This window comes from Coenobita brevimanus, chromosome 71, assembly GCF_032717465.1.
Source record: "Coenobita brevimanus isolate Jiangsu-jjx chromosome 71, ASM3271746v2, whole genome shotgun sequence".
Classification (NCBI taxonomy): Eukaryota; Metazoa; Arthropoda; class Malacostraca; order Decapoda; family Coenobitidae; genus Coenobita; species Coenobita brevimanus.
This window is the reverse complement of record NC_137024.1, coordinates 1,240,116-1,266,412: the sequence shown is the minus strand read 5'-3', so window position 1 is coordinate 1,266,412 and position 26,297 is coordinate 1,240,116. Positions and strand designations below refer to the sequence as shown.

Genomic DNA, 26,297 nt, shown 5'->3' with positions numbered 1-26,297 from the left:
CACGCTACCTTCTAAGTTCCTTCAACAGGATTCTACACCGATTCCCACCATCTCCAGTGTGTGAGAAGACGTTTTGGTGGAGTGTGTCAGCCGGAAGTAACTTCGACCAGGAGCAACGTTACCTTGCTTATCAACTGTGAGGTCACGACTCAGCTGATATATAAATTGGTGATCAGCTGTGGGGTTCCAAGCTGATATATTAGTGACTAGTTGAGAAATCCATACAGCCGAAACATATTTTTGGTGGTTGCAGTGGCGGGATTCCTGCCTGCTGTTACGTGTTGCACGGGCAGCTAAAACACCAGATTTGTCTTCTTAAGACAGGCCCCTTACTTCTGTGGTAGTAAAACGCACCAGATTTGTTCTTTAGACGGTTACCCATACTTCTGTGGTAGTAAAACACACCAAATTTGTTCTTTAGACGGGTACCCTTACTTCTGTGGTAGGCTAATTATCCCTCACTGCCCAACATTTCATCAGACTGCACTCGTTTTAACAGGTGCTGCGGATGGTTATGGATAATGACAGACAAATAAGGCTTTCCAGGCCAGCAGTCAACGTCTTGGATTGATTTTACCACATTATGCTGTGTGTCCTCAGGATTAACCTGAAGTACACTGAGGCCACTGTGTAGGTACTTCCCCACGTCTTGGTTTATGGGCCGATACTGGTGCCTTCCTGGGCTGCACTGGCAAATTAACATCTTTCGAAAACTAGTGTAGGTATTTTGTTGTTTGCCAGTTTTGTTTCACATCGAATGCACTTCATCAACAATGTCCCAGAAGTGATTAGGCATGATGTCCTCTCGGAAATCGGGCAACACAAATCAGTTCAATGTTCTCAGGATTTTTTTTTTTTTTTTCCCACAAAAGCACCCTCTTCAGCTTTAACACTTGCAATGGTGCTACGGCTACATTTCAGTTTAATCATTATATCAGCTGCATCTGGATGTGGGTGTAAGAGGAGGGATGCTCTGTTAACACGAAGGTCATAGAGTTGTCCTCTTTGACCCATTTACTTTTATCCTCGTTCTCATGGGCATGCCCGGGATGTCAAATCAGGACATGTCAAGTTTAGTGTCAGAGCGTGTCCATGCACTGGGAAGCCTGATAAGCGCTTGTGCAATACTACGGTGATCGATGGTTTCACAGCGAGGATTGTTGCACTTCCAAAATTTAGTTAGGCAAATGTTTTCGAAAGCACACTGTAATACGTTATATAATCTTGCATCTTATTACTGCAACACTGGAAATAATAATCGTTCACATTAGTAAGTGAGTGGAGAATATTTCATAATTTCAAGTATTTCAAAATGTTTAGACGGAAGAATGTAAGGAGAGTTCTCCAGGGCAATGCACTATAAAATATTTAACTGACGTGTTTACTCGTGGACTAAGAAGGCTCCCTCGCCCCTCTTCCTCAGTTTACGTCTTTATCTCTACGTTTGTATATTTTTGTAGGTAAAGTATTCACTATTTGTCGATATACAGAGGTATAATCCATACAAGGGAATAACAAGCAGTTATGCACAAATAAATCGCTGAGGAAGACGTGCTAGGAAATTCCAAAGTCGATGAGATCCGATCTTTGAACACTAGCCTCAAGGGTGCTTGGAGATTCAGAGCGCCATTTCCTTAGCGGTTTATTTTGCTTGTTGCGCCTCAATACCCTCCTGCAAGTGACTGTTACAAATTATGACGATATTAAGTCGATACAGGCAACATAGGCTACTAGGGACTTAGAAGTAAAAGGAGAGATAAATCGCCAAGGAAGAGGAACTGCAACACCTCAATGACAGCTGAATTACCGGCGAAAAAGACACACTCGGCAACTGTCCTCCTCATCTACGACCTTGATGTGCAGCGGGCTGGATGTGCTTTCAGCTTTTCATTGTCATTGGAGCCGTGAACGTATAGGGTTGTGCATCGCGATCTCTCACTGCTACTAGTTTAAGAGTAAGTACATTAGTTATTTGGGAACCGAAATAGGTTACGTCACATCACGGCGCGAATGTGTAACGTCTGCAGAAATTTGAGTATAATAAGGATGTGTGTTGTTCTTACGTATTGTACACGTTACTGCTCACTGCGCAAGCGGAGAGCAACGTAAACAATCCTATACTTCGAAGGAGGGTTGATAAACATGATCCATCTGCGATATTCACATTAACTTGAAATAACCATCACTGCGTCTCCAGTGCTGAGTTGTAACAATCGATTAACCCTAGAATATGCAAGTCAGGATGAAGCGATCAGGAAATCATGCAACTTGATCCTGCAGTATTTTCCAATTCCGCCACTGAGCTACGTGATCCAAGATACAAAATGAGGAAATCTGGGCCAAGTGATGGTGAATAAAGTACAGTTACGATATTGAACCGGTCGTAAGTATTTTTGTGAATACTAGGGATGGATTCTTAAATAAACTTAAAATTCCTTCGCTGCATGACGCAGTTTGTTTCGGCGGAGTGACACAGGCATGATTTTGGCGGGAAGTACGGAGGCGTAGAATCTTTCCAAATCTCTCATTTCCGAAAAAAAAAAAAAAAAAAAAAGCTACGAGAGGAAAATATTCTTGAAAATACTGTATATTTCTTTTAGCTGGAAGGGTAAAGGAAGGAGGGAGATTGGACCGATTGCTGGCGGCTATTGTGTCGAAAGCAAGGGGCGGGAATGTCAGGGTTTCCGGTTGTCGAGTAGCAGTAGTAGTAGTAGTAATAGTGTGGTAGGAAGTGTAATAGTTGTGGTGGTAGTGGTAGTAGCTTTCTGTTGTTGTAGCCCCAGGTTCATCTGAAATACGAACCCAGGCTTGAAATCCCCTCCTGCAGTTCCCCATCCTCCATTTGTGGGATAGAGAAGTAGTTGAGGGACGTATGTATAACCGAGCAGTTGAGCCGCCTGGTTATATCAGTGCCACCACGTGAAGGCGTCCCTCTTTGGTTGTCGAGAAAATAATGTGCAAAATAAATTATAATGTAAATACTGACGGCTGTATTGTAAGTGGCATTTTGGGCTCCGTAGCACCTTTGTCTGTGCAATTTATTTTGCATATTACCTCTAAACATCCGCCTTGTATACATGGTGGTCAGTAAACAGCGCCCCACTAAGTACTCAGCTAGTGATTAATGCGCGGGAGGATGGCTCAAGCTGCTGGTGTGTGTGTGTGTGTGTGTGTGTGTGTGATAGACATGCAGGTTTAAAGATCGTATGGTGGTGATGTAATATGAGAATATTCGGCTGGAGGTTAAGGTCACAGGACAAAGGTCATCGATTGACCCTTTTAACAGGTGTGGGGAGTGGGTGTTTACTTGCTTCTCCTTGTGCGTTTTGAAAGTAATGGATGTTTACCTTCGCCGAGGAGGTTGTATGTATTACCTGGCGTTTGTATTTTTGTTTGTCTGTCTGTCAGCAGGATTACTCAAAAATTTATGGACGGATTTTGGTGAAATTTTTGAAAGGGTGGGCCATGAGCCAAGGAAGAAATTATTAAATTTTGGGGCGGATCCGGATCCGGGTTCTTTGTATGCTGCACAATATCTCCAAAAGTTCTCAATGAATTTCAATGAAATATTGTGGAAAGGTGGACCATGGATCAAGAAAGACTTTATTAAATTTGGGGGCAGATCTGGATCTGGATCCGGGATTGCTAAAAAAAAAAACACTATGAACGGATTTTCATGAAATTTTGTGAAAAGGTGGGCCATGGGCCATGGAAGAAATAATTAAATTTTGGGCCGGATTAGGATCCGGAGTGTCCCACACAGTATTTCCCAAAGTTCTCAATTAATTTTAATGAAATTTTGTGGAAATGTGGGCCATGGACCAAGAGAGAATTGATTAAATTGGGGGGCAGATCCCGGTCCTACGCCCAAAGATCCTGATCCGGATCCATTTCAATGGCAGTCGCATTGGCGGAGGTATGCACTCTCTGAATGCTTTCTAGTTCATTATTATTATTATTATTATTATTGTTGTTGTTGTTACTACCACTACCACCACTGTTACTACTGCAACTACTTCTTGTCACATACTGCTACTGCTACTACGACTACTACTACTACTACTGCCACCATCACTTCCACTACCACTACTATTACGGCAAATGTTAACATGATGTGTATATAAAACATATATAAAGCTGCTTAGGCAAATTATTGGAGGACTAGCTGAAAAGGTCCGCCCTCTGGTCGGGCTTTTTCGGCTAGTTCCTGCTGAGGGCTGATTGTGCCTTCAGCCAATATACCTAATGTAACTTTTCAACATAAAATTAATCCTAATGAATTATATACCAAAGCACTCCCTGGATCATGCTGATTCAGAATATGTATCATATGTGGGGGTAGACCCTAAGGGAGTCCAGTTTATAGGTAACAAACATAAAAACACTTGCCTTTATTATTATATGTGTTTCAATGACTTGAAAGGCAACATAAATATCACCGTTTATTTTGCACATCCTCAGTGTCTGCGGCACCCACCACCGACAACCGATGCCTGGTGACGGAGGCGCTGGTGAAGGCCACACTGAAAGCAGACAAGGGGGACTCTGCCAGCCTGGTCTCCTTCAGGGTGGAGGATTTCACGAACAAGGGCGACAACTATGCGTGTATCGTGACGGGCGTGGCGGTGCGGTACAGAGAGGGTGAAGAGGAGAAGGAGACCAGTTACGTAGCTAAAATCACACATCCTTTGTCCCAGGTCCAGTCTGACACCATGGGGGACTTGGTACACGATATTTTTGTGAAGGAATCGATGTGCTACATTGAAATAGCAAGCAAACTTAATGAGGCTCTGAGACAGCATGGGATTACGGACCTACGGTAAGAATTTATTATTATTATTATTATGAAGATGATGATGATGATGCATTGTCTTCAGGTTATTGGAAGCTCTATGAATGTCATATTGAACGTGACAAAACGATATCCGTCCATTGCGCAAAAAACTAATAACTGTCCCACGGCACTGTCAGGTTTCCCAAGGGGATCGCCTCTTGTATGGAGACGAGGAAGGAGGCAATAATGGTGGAAGACTTACGGCCACGAGGATTTAAGATGTATGACAGACGGCGAGGGATGGATGTGCCCCACGCCACGCTGGTGCTGCAGGAGATGGGTAGGCTACACGCTGCATCTGTCCTCATGGAAGCAGCACTGCCCAACAAAGACATGCAGAAAACTTGGCCACTTCTTATTGAGAGGTGGATAGAAGATGAAGATTTCTTCCCAATTTTCAAAAAAATGATGGAGGAGCAGATGAAAGCTGGAGCTATGGTCATGGATAAGGTTAGTATTCCTAATCTCTCTCTCACTCATTATTATTACTAGCTGCAGTAGTTAAGCTGGTATTGTTTCCAGTTTGTCTGTCTGTTTGTCTGTCTGTCTGTTAGCATGATAACTTTGCAACTGCTCAAGATATCGTCACAAAATTATACGGGTGTGCCATAGGGATGAAAACCTCCTACGGGTTCGAAATTGGCGTAAGTAGGTCATGATCTGTGTGTCTGTTATAGTCGGCCTTGCGCCCGTAAGCGCCTGTGGTGTGGCTCGCACCTGTTTACAATGGTGCCACGTTTCCTCAACTTGCGATGTGAAACGGAAGCTATTTATGTACAAGGCATCACAAATTCGATAAATTCAGATGAATAAAACTTACACTTGTGTATTTTGATGGATGAATCAACAGTAATCTAATTATGCATAAAATATTTATACAGTAACACAGAAACATGGCATACATATTGTACAGTGTTGCTAAAAGAAATAGCAGTCACTTTTAATGTTTTTTAGCGTAGTTTTAGGGTGGTTAATAATATTACAGTTATGGATATAATAGAATGAGCCTGAAAAAAGAAGAAATATGCCAATATCCAAAGTAAAAGAAATAATTCATATAATTCTTGTGAGTGGCAGCACTGACAGATAGCTTCCCTACAGAGAGAGAGAGAGAGAGAGAGAGAGAGAGGCAGGAGAGGGGCATGCATTGAATGCATTGTCGGCATCACTAAATATAACAAAACCAAATTAACAAATGAAAGCACAATTATAAATAACTTATAAAAGAATCAAAAGTACTCAGGGTGGCTCACATTTCCCGCCATGTGGTAGGTGAATCTAGCCCCCCCTTCCCCTTTCCTCCCTTCTTAATCCCTCCTGGGTGTCTCAGGTCAAATCCCCCTTCACACTTCCCCTCCCCCCTGGACCACCACCCCAACAAACCCACATCCACACTCCCACCCACACCTACACCCACACCCCACTACGTCGGGGTGTATGAATCAGTAACGTAACAAACCTCTCAGCAGACAGTAACTTTGACACTCCATCTACTACTAAATATAACAAAACCAAATTAACAGATGAAAGCACAATTATAAATAACCTATAAAAGAATCAAAAGTACTCAGGGTGGCTCACATTTCCCGCCAGGAGAGAGAGAGAGAGAGAGAGAGAGAGAGATAACGGTATAGAAAACGTGGCAACACTGTACACAGGTGCGGACCACACCACAGCCGCAAACGTGCGCGAGTCCTACTATAGTATGATATTCGCAGCCGTTCAAGATATCATCACAAAATGTTACGGGTGTGTAGTAGTGATGAAAATCTCATACGAGTTCGAAATTGGTGAGAGTAGGTCAAGGCCAAGGTCATATTCTGAGCCGTGCTAGATATGTATTGGCTCGCAGCTGGTGTGATTTCCCCTTGGCCTTTGGTTATTATTATTATTATTTTACCACTATAGTCACGGCACATGACTCTGAGGTTGTCAGTATCGCACCCTGACAGCCTACCATTGAACAGTGTGTCCGATTTCGTATCATACACAAATCATATTATGCACGAATGTTATACACGAATATTATTATACACGAACATATTATACACGAATCACATACGTCTCATATTATACACGAAATCAGACGCACTTTTGAATGATAAGTCGCCAGGGCACGATAATAACAACCTTAGAGTCGTGTACCGCCACTGATGCTGGATGTGAAGTATGTAATGTCCGTCTTATATTACTATTTTATCATTTTATTTGTGCATTTCTTTATTTATTTGGGCACAAGCTACACAGTTTCGTCTATTGTTGGGTCCACTCTGATGCTCTCACGGGAAGGTTTAAATCACCTCTTAATTTTTACAGACTTTTCCTTTTCTTTCCAGTTATTATTTAGTTTGTCTTTTGTATTGTGTGTGTGTTTGTGTGTATGTGTGTGTGGTAGAAAGAGAGAGAGAGAGAGAGTTTTATGTATGTGCGTGCGTGTGCTGCAAGTGAGAGTTCCCTACAGCAGCATGTATAGGTATTGGTTTAAAATCTACCTGGAGTTGTAGCCATCCACTCATCTGCTAAAGCAGTAATCTGGGGTGTTTTGGTTTTGTCCCTGTTTAAAAAAAAAAAAAAAAATCTAGTCTTACCCTGGCCTGAAATTGCCATCTCTTCAATTTGAATCCTGAGCTGCAACATTAAATTAACACTAGATTTTGGTACTAGTCACGAAGAAGTGCTAAGGATATATTAAATCTCCCAGTACGGCCATAATCTGCAAAGATAAATTACAGAAAGTTGTTAACCAGCCATATCCAAAAATAAATCGCTACGGAAGAGGTGTTAGGGAGCTTCCTTATCCAACGAGAATACGTGGCTTATTTGTTCACGTTATCTTATCCAATCAGTTACCAGGGGCAGCAGTCCCGCTGAGCAAGGGGGCTTCCCATCACCTCTTCCTTAACGATTTATTTTCCAAACTACCCATTAATAGCCTATGTTTTTGCTGCATATATCTTTTTAATATCGACATAGATTGCACGAATAACACACAAGAATATAGCTACGTGGCAGAATCAGAAATAAACCAGTAAGAAAGAGGTGTTAGTGAGCTTCCTAACAACACAAGAATACTGCTCCAAGACTGATAAATTTGATAATCTACCCCTTGACGTAGCACTTTTGCTTGTAAACGGTGACAGGAGATTTCGTGACGCCCTTGCTTTACCGATTTACTCTACACAGTTCACCCCAGTATCCTCTTGTTTGAGAATATCACACAATACTTTGTTCACCTCAGCGTGGAGTAGATTTTTCGTCCTGTTACAGCCTATATCACGTGGCTGAATTACGGACACTGCTGCGGAGTTACTTCCATTTCATGGCACTTCTTCGTGACTAGCAACATATTCTAGTGTTAATCTTGACCAATAAATCAGTATTCAAGGCAGAGATGTTGTTTTACCCTAGAATGCATATGTGGGTGTGTCACACCCGATACTATCTTGTGTTTACGTGACCTACGCGTGGGTCATTGTCCCAGGCCGCTGCGTGACCCATATACCCTCATTGCATGAGTTGCTCTGGCAGGGAGAGGAACCGTTGGTACACTCTCTCTATAGGAAATTCCCAAAGTGACGTGTCTGGGCGTCTCACACCCGACATATGCACTGCCGTACATCTTTGACAACGGGTTTGTCAAACCCACTGTAAGTGTTAATAGTTTAGAGTAAGGTGTTTTTCCTTGATAGGAGTGAATATTTGTTATAACGGACAATTTAGTGCACAGACTGTAAATATGGCCCACCATTTGTGAGTGACGAAGAACTAGACCATACGATGAATACCGCAGGCCTTTTCGATGTAGTTGGTCGTGATGAAAGTGATCACGAACAGGAGGCCCATGATGATGAAAAAAGTGGCAGTGTTGAACATGCAGGGGTCCATGATAGTGACACTGATAAAGATTACGCTCCCTCATCTAGTTAGGAAAATTCCACTGACAATAACGAGCGTCCCCACAAACCTAAACAAAGGCGCACATCCACCCCAGTCAACCCACGCGTCATAGAATTCTTAGTAATTAATTCCCTTACGCCCCAAAATATAAAAGAAGTGACAAATAACAACAATTTTGGGTTAAAAATTAATATTTTTAGCAATTGGGAGGCATCAGTAGCATATTAACATTGTACACACCTCAAGTAATGTCCATTTACAGGTGAACGTATGTTTTATTTAAGTTACGCCCCCCCCAAAATAGGGGGAGGGTATGGTTCTAAATCAGTGGGATTAGCCCCTGGAACGTCCAAATACCATGTAGTGTTCAATTTCAGGGGCAAATGATTACATGAAAAATCACTATTTTTCGTTTGTCCGTCCGATCAGCGAAGTTAAGCAACGTTGGGTCTGGTTAGTACTTGGATGGGTGACCGCCTGGGAACACCAGATGCTGTTGGCATCCCTACGTGTCAAGTGGGGTTGGTGGAGGATTAGTGCCCCTCCCCGTAAAACAATTAACTCTAAGCCCTTGGCCACCCCGTCTGGGATACATGGCGTCTGGCAATGGATGGATGGATGGATTTTTTTTTACTAACAAATGTCGCTTTTTTTGTTGACCTCTACCACAGCCAGTTTGAGTCACTACAAGTTTTGGCGCAATGAGCTGCAGCGCCCTTGATCAAGGAGAGTGTGTGCAAGTGGAGAAGTCCACAGCTGCAGTGATAACCCTACCTCAGATTTTTTTTTTTTTTTCTTTCTTTCTTTTAAGTTGCATTGCACATGTTCCCCATTTTTGGTGTTTTCTTCTGAGTTACCCCTTCACCCTTAAGTTTTCTTTTACAGTCAATTATTATATGTGGAAATGCAAGTACAAGGCTTATATTTTGTATGTATATTTTTAGTTTTATTATATTTTGATCTAACTTCGGTGTTCTATTTTCCGAAAAATGGGTTTCTCACACCCACCATATGTATTAGTGACAATTTTTGAACGTATGTATTTAAGGGTTTGGGCCAAGTTAAAGAGGGTATATGTATGTCTTTATGGTTGTAGTATTTTCATATTAATTTGGCAAAGCTTTTTCATAAATTTGGAAAATCTTCTTTCTTTAACTTAGTGAGAGGAAGGAAAGGCAAAAAATATATAGCCTACATCACTACACCCTTTCCACAGCACTTCTTCGTGACTTTAACTTGGCCAAGATTTTCGTGCAGTTTTTGTTTATGTAGCATAGTGAAAAAAAAAAAAAAAAAAAAATTGCAGTATTTCTCAGTGCACTTTTTTCCCCTTGAAGGTTCCAAATTATGAGAACGTGGTCAAGTGGATCAAGGACACCAAGGAGGCTACCGTGGACATCCTTTTGGACTGTCTTCGTGTGGAGTCTAAATTTGCAGTGTTAAACCACGGGGACTGCTGGAACAACAATATTTTGTTCAGGTACGTAGCATCATCATCATCATCGACGATGATTCATCGTTATCATCATCATTGTCGTCGTTGTTGTCGTCATCATTGTCATTATCATTGTTATCATCGTCATCGCCATCATCCTTGTTGTCGTCGTCGTTGTTAACATTATCATCATCATGGTAGTCGTCGTTGTTACCATCATCATTATCATCATCATCATCATAATTCCACCAGTACAGTGCCACATTAGATCCCCTGCATAACCACATCACCCAGGTAAAAGCTGCGGGGACAGGTGTGCCGTGTACCTATGCATACCTACAACTCCAACACTCACTACCAGCTGGGACGTGAGCCAGTCAGATCGCACTTGCTTCACCTACATTGGATGCGCCTTGATCACCTGCATATAGGTGTCCACTGAGAGTAGGTGTCCCCACTTTGCCAAAGGTGTGGGCACATCTCACGTGGCTGCCACCAAGCGTCGCTGGCAACTGACAGGAGATAAAGCAAGCCCATAGCCACCTGACAGGCAGACTCCTCTTCTCCCTTCTACCCTCCACCTTCGCTGACTTAACCATACCCATCCCTATCTACCTTGCATTTACCTGCTTTTCCAGATGCACAATGAATATCGTTTGATAAGGGCGTCGTCGAGTACGTGAAAAATGCCGAGTTAGATAAGTTTTTATTTTTATCTTTATGACTAAATGTTTAAAATGGCATTTGAACATCAACATTAAATTGAAATAAAAAGGGGAATTCTTTCACACCCTTTCCCACCTACCGTTATCACTCGCTCCCTTTCTGTCTCATGCACATTCATGCTCACGATTTCTCTCACACACGCTGAACTCACCAGATATGTATCCCCCAGTCTCAGTTTCATCTGCTCTTTGTCAGTCTCACTCACCTGATTGTTTGTGCTCACACTTATCCTCATTCACTGACGTAATGTCACTTGAAAAAACTCATTCTGTAACTCTTATTACCACCGCCAAGGAGGTTATGCTTTCACTCCTGTCCGTTTGTTTGTTGGTTGGGTGGATTGTGAGCAAGATTACACAAAAACTACTGGATGGATTTCCACGAAACTTGGTACAAGAATGGGCCTTGGCCCAGAATAGACTCCATTAAATTTTGGTGCGGATCCGGATAAAGGTGCGGATCCAGGAATTTTTTTTCTCTTTCTTTAACATTGCGAGATAGGGAGTTTTTCGACATTTTCGTAAAATTTTCAGTGAATATTACATGGATCTTGATGAAAAAAATCAAACATATTTAGGATGTTGGAATCTACGAATGTGTACAGTTTGGTGCGGATCCATATAAAATTCCGGATATAGCGGATTTAAATATGCTTTTATAGGAAGGTAGTCTTTTTCCAGCTGCCGTACAGTAACAAATAGGACTTGATTGAATTAAAAAGAACTGCATGTTGGGCCCTGGGGGAAGTATGTGCTCTACTGAGTGCCATTCTAGTCTTGTTCACACTTTTTTTTTCCGTCTCAAGTCACGCAGTCAGTCATAAGTACTTACTGACATATAAAACCCCATATTAATTTTTCAACTTGTACCCGCCAGATATGACGATGATGGTAAACCTGTGGAGGTGATGCTGGTGGACCTGCAGATTATGCGTAAAGCCTCTCCTGCCCTCGACCTTAACTACTTCTTGTACTCCAGCTTCAATGGCCCTGTTCGTAAAGACAACCTGCAGGAGTTCCTCAAGACCTACTACGATTCGTTCAGTGGGGTATTGGCCGATGCTGACTTTCCTGTTCCCTTCACACTTCAAGAGCTTCAAGAAGAGTTTCGGCGCCGGATGATCTTCGGCTGTGTGTGGGGGTTATTGCTCATTCCAATTGTCTTGAGTGAACCTGAAGACGTTGCTGACATGATGGAAATGCTGGACGATAATGGAGATAAGTTTTTTGAGGAAAGAAAAGACGTTATAATGAAAATGAGTGAGAGGTCTGATGGACTGCTGAGACCTCGATTGCTTGACATGTTCGACGAAATGGTGGAAGCTGGAATTATACCAGCGTAACTTAACAGGGGGACGTAAGCTGTATGTAATTAGACAAGAGGGTGTAAGATGGGGGGAGGGCAGCGAAATCGCAGGGGATAGGGCGACATGGAGGCAATTTACCTGTGTTCACCCCTTACGGGATTGAGGCGTCTGGCTGTGGATAGATAGATAGATAACAAACAACAGCACACATATATAAGCAATAATGTATGTGTATTTAGATTGTAGTTCTGACTTAAGAAAATGTTTATACATTGAAATTAAGAGGGTATTTTTGGCATAAATGCTGCATCTACCCAAATGTGATCTCTGCACCAGTAAATAAAGACTATAACATGTATACCAGTAAATATATAACAACATATTCTGAAGTGTATGCCTCGATATCCTCATGTTTGTTATTAATATGAACTATATCAATACTATTGTTTTTATTAATTTAATAAAGAACCAAAAGCCAGGAACCTGCAAATTCTTTCCTCCAAGAAAAAATAAAAACGATAGCAGAGAGCCAAATTCAAAATCTGTTTATTTCGAAATGCCTGGACACTGCGTTTGAAAGACTGGAAATCATAGGCAGTAGGACAAAGTACAGACAAAGGGAGATAGTTCCAGAGTTGACCTGTTGCATTCATGAAGGACTGGGAGTAACGGTTAAATCTTGCATTAGAGTTGGACAGAAAAGGGATGAGAGTCTTTTAACTATGCGCCCGCCTTAGTGGTGGTGGGATGCAAGCAGACAGTTCAGCGGAGCAGTGACCACTGAAGCAGCGACAGAAAAGAGATAAAGGATATTAACCACTTATATCTAAAAATATATAGCTAAGGAAAAGGTGCTAGGAAGCCTCCTTAAGCGACCAAAATACTGGTCATAGAAATGTTTTGCACACTGCTTTCCAGGTCCTTCTCTCAAATAATAATAATATAATAATGGATACGACAGGGAATTCATTGTAATACCTTTGAGAATCCCGCCCGTATCATCACTCCTTAGCTTTCTCGTTAACCTTTCCCAGGAACCAGAGGGCAAACGCACTTTCTGTACCATATCAATGGTGAGTTCAGAATATTACTCCCTTATAAATATGTGAGCATATAAGGTGTGCCCTCCTAAAAATATAAGGAGAGGGTGCCATCTATGGTGCCAGCACACTCACTGTTGCCCGGACAGCTAAACGAGCCAGATTTGTGTTTTTTAGACGGACCCCTTACTTCTGTGGTAGTAAAACACACCACAGGTACCCTTGCTTCGGTGGTGTGTCACTCCCCACTGTCCAACATTTCATCAGACTGCACTCGTTTTAACAGGTGCTGTGGGTAATGACAGACAAATAAGGCTTCCCAGGCCAGCAGTCAACGTCTTGGCTTGATTTTACCACATTATGCTGTTTGTCCTCAGGATGAAGCTGAAGTACACTGAGGCCACTGTGCAGGTACTTCCCCACGTCTTGGTTTATGGGTCGATACTGGTGCCTCCCTGGGCTGCACTGGCAAAGTAACCTCTTTCAAAAAGTAGTGTAGGTATTTGTTGTTTCCCAGTTTTGTTCCACTTCCAATGCACTTCATCAACAATGTCCCAAAAGTGATTAGGCATGATGTCCTTTCGGAAATCGGGCAACACAAATCAGTTCAATGATCTCAGGATTTTTTTTTTTTTCTCCTACAAAAGCACCCTTCTCAGTTTGTACTTGTTATGCTGGGTGTTTTTAGTCCGACTTCTCGTCCTAAGAACACCAGCGACTGAGCGGGGTCCTCTTTCCGGACCGGAAGTAAAGCACCCACAAAGGAACAGGATATAAAAACCAGGCAGTACACCTTAACACATCTATTGCCTTAATTCCTACACCGTTACAATATAAAGCAGAGAGGTACTGGATATACAGTAGACAGGGACACAGAGTTAGCCTTTAACACCAAGGTTGACAGTTACACTTGAGACACAGTACTCTTCATTTGCACTTAGGTAATTAATTACAATATCGTGATACCCGTATTTCATATATAAGCAGAACTGGTATTATATAGTTTGAGTCCGATGCACTAGGAGTGGACAGGGCCAAGAGTTAGTGCGGTGAATATTACTATAACTGGATAGGGTGCGGGTCGCGACACTTGATGGAGTCACTTAGTTGCGACGACACTTATTCGTAGACTTTTAATTCTCCCACGCACCCTAGTCTTGGTCCACAATTTCTATAAGTTCTTTTGTCTGGGATTTAGGCTATTTCCTATTCTGCCGGGCATCGGGCCTTAGTAGATTATTGGTAACTTTGTCACTGGTATTATTCTGGCCCTCACTTTGTCACTGCTCACTGTTACCTTCCCGTCTCGACTGTTCACAACAACACAATGTCACTATTTACCCGTGTTTACTGGGTATGGTTCACTACAGCGTCCGGGCGTGAGGGGGAGGCCCTACGGGAAGCCTTCCTGCAGGGGGCAATACACTGCCCGGAGGGGAGTCACTGCCCGGGTCCTGGTCGTCGGTGGAGTGCAGGGAGGCCCTCCTGTCTGGGGGCCTCGACCTGAGAGGAGGCCCTCGTACTGTAGCCTCGTCGGTGGGGTGCAGGGACGGCCCTCCGGTCTGGGGGCCTCGACCTGAGAGGTGGCCCTCGGGACTGGGGCCAAACAGCTGTAGGAGGCGGGCCTGTTGCCTCTGGCTCTGTGGAGAGAGAGAGCCTGGGTTGCCCGGACATGGGGTCTGCTGGCCGAGCCTGGTGGTCCTGGAACTGCGGTCGCCTGTAGGGGGAGGCGCCGACAGGGGTGAGCTGCGGCACCGTCTCCATCGGGTGTCCAGCAGGGGCAGGGATTTCCCAGGGGTAGATGGTATGACCTGTATTGGGCCCACTCCACCACTCTGGCAGCACCTCCAGGGCAACACTCCCGGAAGGGGACAAAGGGCATCCCACGCAGCCAAGAGGGAGAGGGTCGGCCGCGCAAGGGACTTCCTGCGTTGGGAGGGCCTTTGGAATCACGAGTGAAGGGCGTACAGTGGGCGTGAGCGTGGTTTCGTGACTCCTAGGGCTCGCAGCTGAAGGGCGTACAGTGGCCGCTCCTTCCCCCACACGTACAGTGGCCGTGCTGGCGGTGCTGCTCCCGAAGGAGGAAAAGGCAAGAGAAGGGTACACGGAGTCCGCGCCCTCTCCAGTACATACTGAGGCCGTAGCCTTGGGTCTATCTACCCTAGTACGTACAGCGGCTGTAGCCGTTGGCCTATCCGCCCTTTGGGAGGCAACGGAAGGGCGTACAGTGGTCGCTCCTTCCCCGTCACGTACAGCAGCCATGAACGCGGTGTTGCTCCCGTAGGGGAGAAAAGCAGGAGAGGGGTGCACAGAGGCCGCGCCCTCTCCAGTACGTACTGAGGCCGTAGCCAAGGGTCAATCTACCCTGGTATGTACTTTGGCCATGGCCGTAAGCCTGTCTGCCCTTTGGGAAGCAACTGAAGGGCGTACAGTGGCCGCTCCTTCCCCGTCATGTACAGTGGCCGTGAACGCGGTGTTGCTCCCGTAGGAGAGAAAGGCAGGAGAGGGGTGCACAGAGGCCGCACCCTCTCCAGTACGTACTGAGGCCGTAGCCGTAGGTCTGTCTACCCTGGTACGTACTTTGACCGTAGCCTTGGGCCTGCCTGCCCTTCGGGAGGTAACTGAAGGGCGTACAGTGGCCGCTCCTTACCCGTCACGTACAGTGGCCGTGAACGTGGTGTCACCTGGGACTGAATCTAGTTCAGTCCCACCCCGATTCTAGTGACGGCTGTCCTGCTCGCAGGGTCGTTGTCTCTTCCCGCTTACCTGGTGTTGGGATAGTGCGGGGAAGAGGGACTCAGGACAGTAGTGTCCCGGTGACCCTCTTGTTCCGGGTCACTAGCCCGACCGTGGTGTCCTCCTGGAGTGGTGGTGTGGTAGCGGCTCGGTGGTGGGGTGGGGGGTGGCGGGGTGGGGGGTCCGGCGGCGGCGGGTATTTTAGTACTTTAACACTTGCAATGGTTCTACGGCTACATTTCAGTTTAATCATTATATCAGCTGCATCTGGATGTGGGTGTAAGAGGAGGGGTGCTCTGTTAACACGAAGGTCATAGACTTGTCCTCTCTGACCCATTTATTTTTATCCTCGTTCTCATGGGCATGCCCGGTATGTCAGAACAGGACATGTCATGTTTAGTGTCGTAGCGTGTCCATGCACTGAGATGCCCGATATGCGCTTGTGCAATACTACGGTGATCGATGGTTTCACAGCGAGCATTGTTGCCCTTCCAAACTTTAGTTAGGCAAATGTTTCCGAATGCGCACTGTAATACGTACGTTATGTAATCTTCCATCTTATTACTGTAACACTAGCAATAATAATTAATCGTTCACATTAATGAGTGGAGAATATTTCATAATTTCAAGTATTTCAAAATGTTATGACGGAAAAATGTACGGAGACTTCTCTAGGGGAATGCACTGTAAAATATATAACTCTGACGTATTTACTCGTGGACTAAGAAGGCTCCCTCGCCCGTCTTCCTCAGTTTACGTCTTTATCTCTACGTTTATATATTTTCGTAGGTTAAATATTCACTATTTGTCGATATAAGCAGATATATAACGTACAAGGGAATAAGAAGCTGTTATGCACAAATAAATCGCTGAGGAAGACGTGCTAGGAAATCTCTTAAGTCGATGAGATCCGACCTTTGAACACTTGCCTCAAAGGTGCTTGGAGATTCAGAGCGCCTTTTCCTTAGCGATTTATTTTGCTTGTCGCGCCTCAATACCCTCCTGCAAGTGACTGTTACAAATTATGACGATATTAAGTCGATACAGGCAACATAGGCTACTAGAGACTTAGAAGTAAAAGGAGAGATAAATCGCCAAGGAAGAGGAACTGCAACTCTTCAATGACAGCTGAATTACCGGCGAAAAAGGCACACTCGGAAACTGTCCTCCTCATCTACGACCTTGATGTGCAGCGGGCTGGATGTGCTTTCAGCTTTTCATTGTCATTGGAGCCGTGAACGCATAAGGTTGTGCATCGCGATCTCTCACTGCTACTAGTTTAAGAGTAAGTACATTAGTTATTTGGGAACCGAAATAGGCTACTTCACATCACGGCGCGAATGTGTAATGTCTGCAGAAATTTGAGTATAATAAGGATGTGTGTTGTTCTTACGTATTGAAGCCTACACGTTACTTAAAATTCCTTCGCTGCATGACGCAGTTTGTTTCGGCGGAGTGACACAGGCATGATTTTGGCGGGAAGTTCGGAGGCGTAGAATCTTTCCAAATCTCTCGTCATTTCCGAAAAAAAAAAAAAAATAGCCACGAGAGGAAAATATACATGAAAATACTGTATATTTCTTTTAGTTGGAAGGGCAAGGGAAGGAGGGTTAGGAGGGGGATTCGACCGATTGCTGGCGGCTATTGTGTCGAAAGCAAGGGGCGGAAATGTCAGGGTTTCCGGTTGTCGAGTAGCAGTAGTAGTAGTAGTATAACAGTAATAGTGTGGTAGGAATAGTAATAGTTGTGGTGGTAGTGGTAGTAGCTTTCTGTTGTTGTAGCCCCAGGTTCATCTGGAGTAAGAACCCAGTGGACTACAGGCTTGAAATCCCCTCCTGCAGTTCCCCATCCTCCATTTGTGGGATAGAGAAGTAGTTGAGGGACGTATGTATAACTGAGCAGTTGAGCCGCCTGGTTATATCAGTGCCACCACGTGAAGGCGTCCCTCTTTGGTTGTCGAGAAAATAATGTGCAGAATAAATTATAATGTAAATACTAACGGCTGTATTGTAAGTGGCATTTTGGACTTCGTAGCACCTTTGTCTTTGCGATTTATTTTGCATATTACCTCTAAACATCCGCCTTGTATACACACTGGTCAGTAAACAGCGCCCCACAAAGAACTCAGGTAGCGATATTTTATGCGCGGGAGGATGGCCAGTGTTACCATATCTAGCATAATTTTATTCTTTTAGCATAATTCTGATCAAACTTTCGAGTCTGGAATATTTTTTAGCATATTACAAGTTTTAGCATAATTTAGAATGGAATAGAATAACTTGGGAATAATTTTATAAAAGCCATAAATTAGAGAGAGAGAGAGAGAGAGAGAGAGAGAGAGCTGGGCGGGTAGCTGATTGGCGAATGTGTTGCCATACTGATACCTTAAGGACGATATTATGAGAGTACTCTGTACCTCAGCCAACCATCTATGAGAAACCATGAGGCAGTTGACTGCCATTCTTTGATTCTTTTTAAATAAAAAAAAAAAAGTTACACCAGTAGTGGAGTACCACTCCATGCAGTAACCTAGCTATTTCATAATGTCGGGCAAGAGGAAGAAAGTTTGTCAAGAGGATCCAGGATCTAGTACTTCAAAAGCTTCATTTGGCAGTGATTCCTGAATAGCAGTGACCATGATTCTGACGTACCCGAGAAGAAAAAAGAAGCTAGTAAAAAAAAGTTACACACACACGACGTACAAAAGGATACTAATCACACACATCCAAAAATAAATCGCTTAGGAAGATAGAGGTTTTACGGAGCTTCTTGAACGGACGAGAACACTAGAGCGAGTGAACAATGCCCCCAGAAGTACCATTAATACTGTACGAATACTTGTAAGCGTTTGTGTGTGTGTGTGTTCTTACCTAATTGTTCTTACCTAATTGTATCTTTACAGGAATGAGTCAAGCTTGTATTGTCCCGTGTCTTAGACCATATTTATCGTACATATCCTTAAATTTGTGAATTGTTTTGGCACACACTATTTCATTCGGTAGTGCATTCCATTGATCAATTGCTCTGTTTGGGAAACTGAATTTCCTTACGTCTTTATCACCTCTCTTCTTATGCAGTTTTTTGCAGTGTCCTCTTGCTGATGCTTCTCCATATGTTAAGTAATCATTTATGTCTATTTTCTCCTTTCCTGATATGCACTTATATAGCATTATCATGTCACCTCTTTTCCTTCTCTCCTGTAGTGTTGGTAGATTCAGTTTATTTAGTCTTTCTTCATAGCTTAGGTCCCTCAAGCTTGGTATCCATCTTGTAGCGGCCCTTTGAACTTTTTCAATCTTGTCCATATGCTTTTTGAGATGAGGACTCCAGACTACTGATGCATATTCCAGGGTTGGTCTAATGAATGATGTTATTATCCTTTTTAGCATGTCTTCATTTATGTATGTGAATGCTATTCTCATATTTGCAAGCAGTGTATACATGTTCCGTACCTTCTCGCTGATGTGGTCAGCCGGAGATAGTCTGTTATTGATAATCACACCTAGGTCTTTCTCTCTTTCTGATGTGTATAGGGTTTTATTTCCTAACTTATAATCCCAATCAGGTCTTTTTCCACTTTTACCAAACTTGATTACATGACACTTGTCCACATTGAATTCCATTTGCCATGTACTACTCCATTCATGAAGTTTATTTAATTCTTCTTGTAGCTCCCTACAAGAGTCTGTGCTAGTAATTCTCCTTTGTATTTTTGCATCATCTGCAAACATATTCAGATAACTCTCATTTCCAGTGTTACTGTTTATATCAATTATGTACACTAAAAACATGATTGGTGCCAGCACCGAACCCTGTGGTACTCCACTAGTCACTTCTTTCCATGATGAGTAGTTTCCTCTTAGTACTGTCCTCATTTCTCTTTTTATGAGAAAGTCTTGCATCCAACAAAACAGTTTGCCTCGAATTCCTCCTTGATGGTACAGCTTCCATAAAAGTCTTTGGTGTGGTACTGTGTCAAAAGTTTTCTTGAAATCTAAATAGATACTGTCCACCCATCCTTCCCTTTCTTGTATTGTGTTTGTTACTCTGTCATAGTAGCTCAACAGATTAGTAACACATGATTGTCCTTTTCTGAAACCAAACTGTCTTTCTGTTATCATACTGTGTTCTTCTAGATGATTTACCCAAGCTTTTCTTATAAGTTTTTCTAATACCTTGCTTACAACACTAGTCAGTGATACTGGTCGGTAGTTGAGAGGATTTTGTCTATTTCCTTTCTTGAATAAGGGGACTATATTTGCTTTTTTCCAAATATCAGGTAGTTTCCCTTGACTCAAAGATTTCTTGAAAATTAAAAATAATGGTTTACTTAACTCCTTTGCACATTCTCGTAACACCCAACATGAAATTTCATCAGGACCACTTGCTTTTCCTCTGTCTAATCTACTTAACTCCTCTTGTATTACTTTTTCTGCTATTTGTATATCTGGTAGTATGTGTGGACATGCGTGTTCCACATAGTCCCTCTCAAAATTTTTTTCTTCTGTAAAAACTAATTGAAAATTCTTATTTAGTGCTTCACAAATATCTTTCTCTTGTGTGTGATTCCCTCGTCCGTGATGGATTGTATTATATCTTTTACTTTGGTTTTGCTTCTGATATAGCTGTAAAACAGCTTTGGTTGATCACTAATTTTATTTATTATATCCTCCTCAAATTGTTTTTGGGCTTCCCTCCTTATTCTTGTATAGTCGTTTCTTGCCTGTTTGTAATTATTATACGCCCTTTCACTATTGTGTCTTCTGTATCTATTCCACAACAAATCTCTTCTTTCTTTTGATTTTTTACATTCTGTATTGAACCATTTCTGTATTTTCTTATCTGCTTCTTTGTGCTGTGGGATGTAATTCTGGACTCCTGTTTCATAAAATTCACACAATTTTTTATATACAACATTTAAAACTTGTCCTCTAAGCTCATTTTCCCAATCAACTTCTAAGAAATACTTCTTTAGGTCTTGATAATTTCCCTTTTTATAGTTTAGTCTTTTTTTGTAACTGTCAGTGCTGTTTACTATGTCATATGCTATCCTGAAGTTATAATTTAGTACTGCATGATCGCTTTTGCCGAGTGGAGGGTGATATATTAAACTGTCAATGTCATTTTCTTGCCTAGTAAATATTAGATCTAGCACTGAAGGTACATCAAGTCCTCTTTTTCTAGTGGTTTCCCTCACGTGTTGCGTTAAGAAAAACTCTTGTACGAGATCCAGGAGCATTTGGTCCCAGCAGCTTTCTTGGCTATTTATATCTAGAGTATTCCAATTTATATTTGTATTGAAATCCCCCGTTAGTATAATTCTTTCCGATTTCTCTTCCATTTTACGTAGCAAGGATCTTAAACTCTGCATTGTACTCTCTGCTAGGTCCTCATATTCGTCTCTTTCCCATGTGTTTGATTTGGGTGGCATATACAAATTGGCTACAATTACTTTACCTTCAGATGTGTCGATCTCTGCTGCAATCAGTTCTACTTGTGATGGTATATCTAGGTTTATTTCCTTGACTTTTAGATTTTTCTTGGTTAATATTATAATTCCTCCTCCTTTTTTTAAATTTCTGTCTCTTCTCCATATATTGTATTCCTCTAAGTTTAGTATGTCATTGGATATCCTTGGTGTTAATTTTGTCTCAGTTAGGCATATTATTTGTGGTTCATTTTCTCTGACATAATCATTCATCTCTAGTAATTTAGATACCATTCCATCCACATTTGAGTACATCAACTTTATCATCTTGTTTATATACTTGTCATGACATGGTTCTACTAACTTCCTCCTTTTTCTTCCATCCTGTTTGTGTACCACTTTCGTACCTGCAATCCTATTACTTTGTAAAAAAAATTTCTTCTTGTCCTCTTCTGATCTTCCCTCATTTTTTGTTTTTGATTCCTCCCTTTCTCTTTCAGTAATTCCAGTTCCTCTTGTGTTAGACATCTTTTTATCCATACATTTTTGAACTCCTCTTTTTCCATAAGATTCTTTGCATTTTTTAGTATCTCTTCCACAGTGTTTACACTCTGGAAAGTCACCTTTAGAGGTCTTGTCTTGCTTTTCTCGTATTTCCCTAACCTTTTGTGTTCCTCTATGTCTTTACTACAGATTTCCTCTGATACTTCTTTCAGTAAGCTCATTACATTTGCCATCTCCTTTTTGTCTCTAGTGATTTTGTTTTTAATTTCTTCCTCTTCTATACCAGTGATTACTGTTGATTTATTTATTTCTACTGAATCTCTGACTAACTTTGGATTGTTTTGGATTATTCTTTTCACTTCCTTTTTAATGCTTTTTTCCTCCACCCTTGTTTCTAAGTCTTTCTTTACTTTCACCATTTCAGCATACGTGATTTCTACATCATTTTTGTAGCTTTGCACAGCTTCATTCACCTGTGTTATCTTCTCCTCAATATCACTGCTCTGGTCCATAAGACTGCTTGCTTGTCTAATTGTCTCCGTGTCATTTTTTAACTCTTCCATAACACTCTCGTGATTGACTACTGTACTTCCCATTTCACTCACTTTCTTCCTAAGGGTATTCAATTCCACTGTTAGTTCACTGATGGTTGTGTCTTTCTTATTGGCCTCCCTTCCTAGTTTTTCTATCTCTTCCTTTTGCAAGTGCATTTGCTTCTTTATTTCATCCATTTCATTTTTGAAAGCCATTTCTAGTTTGTGTACACGTTCAACCAGTCTATTGTGAGTCTCCACTTCAACTAGTTCTTGGTAGAAATCATCATTTTGCTTTTTACTTTTATCCCTTTTCTTTTCCAAATTTGTTTTACTGAAGTATGTATCCATTTTGTAATACTAAATGAACAGAGTATGTACTTACAGTGTGCACGCTTTGCCTGTCTTTCTGTAGTATAAACAAACCCAGCTGACTCAACGCATCGTGGTTCTTTGTTGTTTGAAAGTCTTATTTAAACTTATTATTTCTTTTCCTTTTAATAATGAAAAATCATTTAGTCTAACCTGGTACAGAGCTTGACTCATTCAAAGATACTTATTTAGGTAATGCCTCTGGCCGTGTTGAGCTTGTATGGAGCGCCGGTACAGACGTCCACCTCCGACGATGCCGTGTGTGTGTGTGTGTGTGTGTGTGTCCACATTTGACCCCCTCGGATTTCGACGTGCAACGACGAGCAGACAGTGATGGTGTAAATTATAAATGCCTGCGAGCCATGCCCACTTTTGTGCCCAACTTTTCACCAGACATTGAGGACCTTATACTCGACCTGCAGGTAATTATAGGTCCATATGTTGATATATACAAATAAATATATATATATATATATATATATATATATATATATATATATATATATATATATATATATATATATATATATATATATGTAACAGGCAGATTGTGAAATTAGTGTTTGGAAACTCCCTGTACTGTTGTTTGCAGATGATACTGTGTTGTTGAGTGAAGACGAAGGGGAGCTGCAAGGTTTGGTTGATGAGTTTGGGAGAGTGTGTAAGAAAACGAATCTTAAGGTGAATGTAGGGAAGAGTAAAGTTATGGTCTTCGAGAGATGTGAAGTCAGTGAATGTACGGTGAGGTTGGATGAGGAGGAAATGGAAAATGTGCGTACGTTTAAGTACTTGGGTAGTGTGATGAGTAAGGATGGAAGTTTGGAGGGTGAAGTGCTTGAAAGGGTACAACAAGGAAGAAAGGTTGCTGGTTCCTTGAAAGCAGTGGTAAGAAGCAGGGAAGTGAGCATGGTAGTGAAAAAGTTGCTACATGACAGTATTGTGATACCAACTCTAACCTATGGAAGCGAAGCTTGGGCCTTGTTGGAGGGACCCAAGTCAAGAGTGAGAGCAGTGGAAATGAGTTATTTGAGAGGAGCCTGTGGAGTCACATGGAGAGACAGACTGACAAATGAGGATATAAAGGAGCGTTTGTAGTATGGATGTGGATGTGATAGGCGTTAGGAGAAACACACAGAGGTAGTTTGGCCATGTGGAGAGGATGGAGAGTGAGACACTGACGAGGAGAGTGTATGTGAGTGAGGTGGAGAGGGAGGGGGAGGCCAAGGATGAGATGGAGGGATGGAGTGGAGAGGTATATGAGGGAGGGGTGTGTGAGCTGGGAGCAGGCAGTGAAATGGCGGGGGACAGGGCAACGTGGAGGCGATATGTTTGTGGCCACCCCGTATGGGATTAAGGCGTCTGGCAATAGATAGGCCTAGATAGTGTTTACTCGTGGCTCCCTCCCCCTTCTTCCTTAATTACGTCGTTATCTCTACGTTTATATATTTTGTAGGCTAAATATTCAACATTTGTCGATATAATTCAAGGAGATAAGCTGTTATGCAAAATTAAATCGCTAAGGAAGACGTGCTTGGAAATCTCTAAGTTGATGAGATCCGACCTTTGAATACTAGCCTCAAATGTCGATGGATATTTAGAGTGCCTTTTCTTAGCGATTTATTTTGCTTGTCGCACCTAAACATCCTCCTGTATGCGACTGTTACAAATTATTCCGATATTAAATCGATATAGATAACACACTAGAGACTTAAAAGTAAAAGGAGATAAATCGCCAAGGAAGAGGAACCGCAACAACTCCAATGGCAGCTGAAATGAAAAAGGCACGCTCGGCAACTGTCCTCCTCATCTATGGCCTTGGTGGTCTCACTTCAGCCTTTCACTCACTGGAGCCGCGGACGCAGGGAGTAGTGCAACGCGACATCTCATTGCCACTATACCTCATACCAATTAATCTGGCCAGGCATGTATGGCAACATTGTTTCTGCCGAGATTCTGATTGGCTGGAGGTATTTGTTCGATTTCGTTGTTGCTAACACTGATACTCTTTTTATTATCAGATGTGATACTAAGTTTCTCGACAATACAATAGTCAAAAGCAATACGAAATCCGTTATATACTTATCAACAACGAATTTTTCGTAGGTATGAGGTATAGTCAAAGAGTAAGTGCAGAAGTTATTTGAGAGCGGCATATTACGTCACATCACGGCGCGAAAGTGTAATGTCTGCTGAAACTTGAACTTGTCCGTATTTGCTGAGATAAACGTAACACATAATTAAAACAAGGATGCATGTTGTTTTTACGTACTTTGCACGTTAACTGCTCACATTAGTTTTGTTGCGCAAGTGAAGAGAAACGTATACACAAACAATCTTATACAGCGTAGGAGATTAATTATGTGACTCATCTACGGTTTTCACATTAACTGGGTCGAAAATAACCTCTTCGTCTTCAGTGCTGAAATTTTGCAGCAACAGATGAACCCTAGAGTAGGCTATGGTGCTAGTGAGGACGATGTAGAAAGGAAGTGATGTAACCACATGAGAGCCGAAGTATTTTCCTACTCTGCCACTGAGCTACGTGTTCCATGATACAAAATGTGGAAATCTGGCCAAATGATGATGAATGAAGTCTAGTTATGATATTGAACTGATCGTAAGTATTTTTGTGAATACTAGGGAGGGATTCTTAAATAAACTTGCAGTCCCTTCGCAGTAGTGATGCAATTTGTTTTGGCGGAAGTGACGTAATTTGTTTCGGCTGAGTGACTCAATGTCTGGCGGGAAGTGCGGGGACGTAGAATCTTTGCTGCGAGAGGAAAATATACGTGAAAATACTGTATAATTTTAGTAGGAAGGGCAAGGGAAGGAGAGTTACGAGGGAGATTTGACCGTATGTTCCAGAATACCACGTCTGGCCCTTGTTGGCGGCTGTTGTGACGGAGGCAAGGGACGGAAATGGCAGGGTTTCCGATGGTCGAGTAGTAGTAGCAGTAGTTGTGGTGGTATGGCGGTAGTAGTAGTGGCGGTGGTAGTACTGATGGTGGTGGCGATAGTAGTTTTTTTTGTTGTAGCCCCAGGTTCATCTGGAATGTGAACCCAATGGGCTACAGGCTTGAATTTTCTTCCAGCAGTCCCCCATCCTCCATTTGTGCGATAGAGAAGTAGCTGAGGGACGTATGTATAACCGAGCAGTTGAGCCGCCTGGTCATATCAGTGCCACCACGTGAAGGCGTCCCTCTCCAGCACCTTTGGTTGTCGAGAAAATAATCTGTGAAATATATTATAATGTAAATACTGACGGCTGTATTTTAAGTGGCATTTTGGACTCCGTAGTAGCCTACCTTTGTGCGATTTATTTTGTACATTACGCCTTAACATTCTTGTGTCTAAAGAGTCGTCCGTAAAAAGCGCTCCATTATGAGCTCAGCTGGTGGTATATTATACACAGCGAGAATGGCTCTGGCTGCTGGTGTAGGGTGGGGTGTGTGTGTGTGTCAGTGGATGTAAAAGATCGTTCGGTGA

General features: G+C 42.4%; 2 protein-coding genes across 2 annotated transcripts in view; both read left to right on the top strand.

Moving 5' to 3' along the window:
* The first annotated feature begins 1,897 nt into the window (after positions 1-1,897).
* On the top strand, positions 1,898-12,539 carry LOC145406889 (uncharacterized). The gene is made up of 5 exons (XM_080278003.1): positions 1,898-1,955; positions 4,462-4,819; positions 4,972-5,284; positions 10,069-10,211; positions 11,769-12,539. Coding segments are annotated over exons 1-5 (1,281 nt in total). The 5' UTR covers positions 1,898-1,954; the 3' UTR covers positions 12,235-12,539.
* Positions 12,540-17,202: 4,663 nt separating this feature from the next.
* LOC145406885 (uncharacterized) overlaps positions 17,203-26,297 on the top strand; it is a 40,594-nt gene continuing 31,499 nt past the window's right edge. Inside the window, exon 1 of the mRNA XM_080277999.1 lies at positions 17,203-17,259. Coding sequence (XP_080134125.1) covers position 17,259 — 1 coding nt within the window. The 5' untranslated portion in view covers positions 17,203-17,258. The remainder of the gene's footprint in view (positions 17,260-26,297) is intronic.

Coding starts and splice junctions, on each gene's coding strand:
- LOC145406889 (XM_080278003.1), top strand. Junction 5,285..10,068: donor GAGCTATGGTCATGGATAAG/GTTAGTATTCCT, acceptor TTCCCCTTGAAG/GTTCCAAATTATGAGAACGT. Junction 10,212..11,768: donor AACAACAATATTTTGTTCAG/GTACGTAGCATC, acceptor TGTACCCGCCAG/ATATGACGATGATGGTAAAC.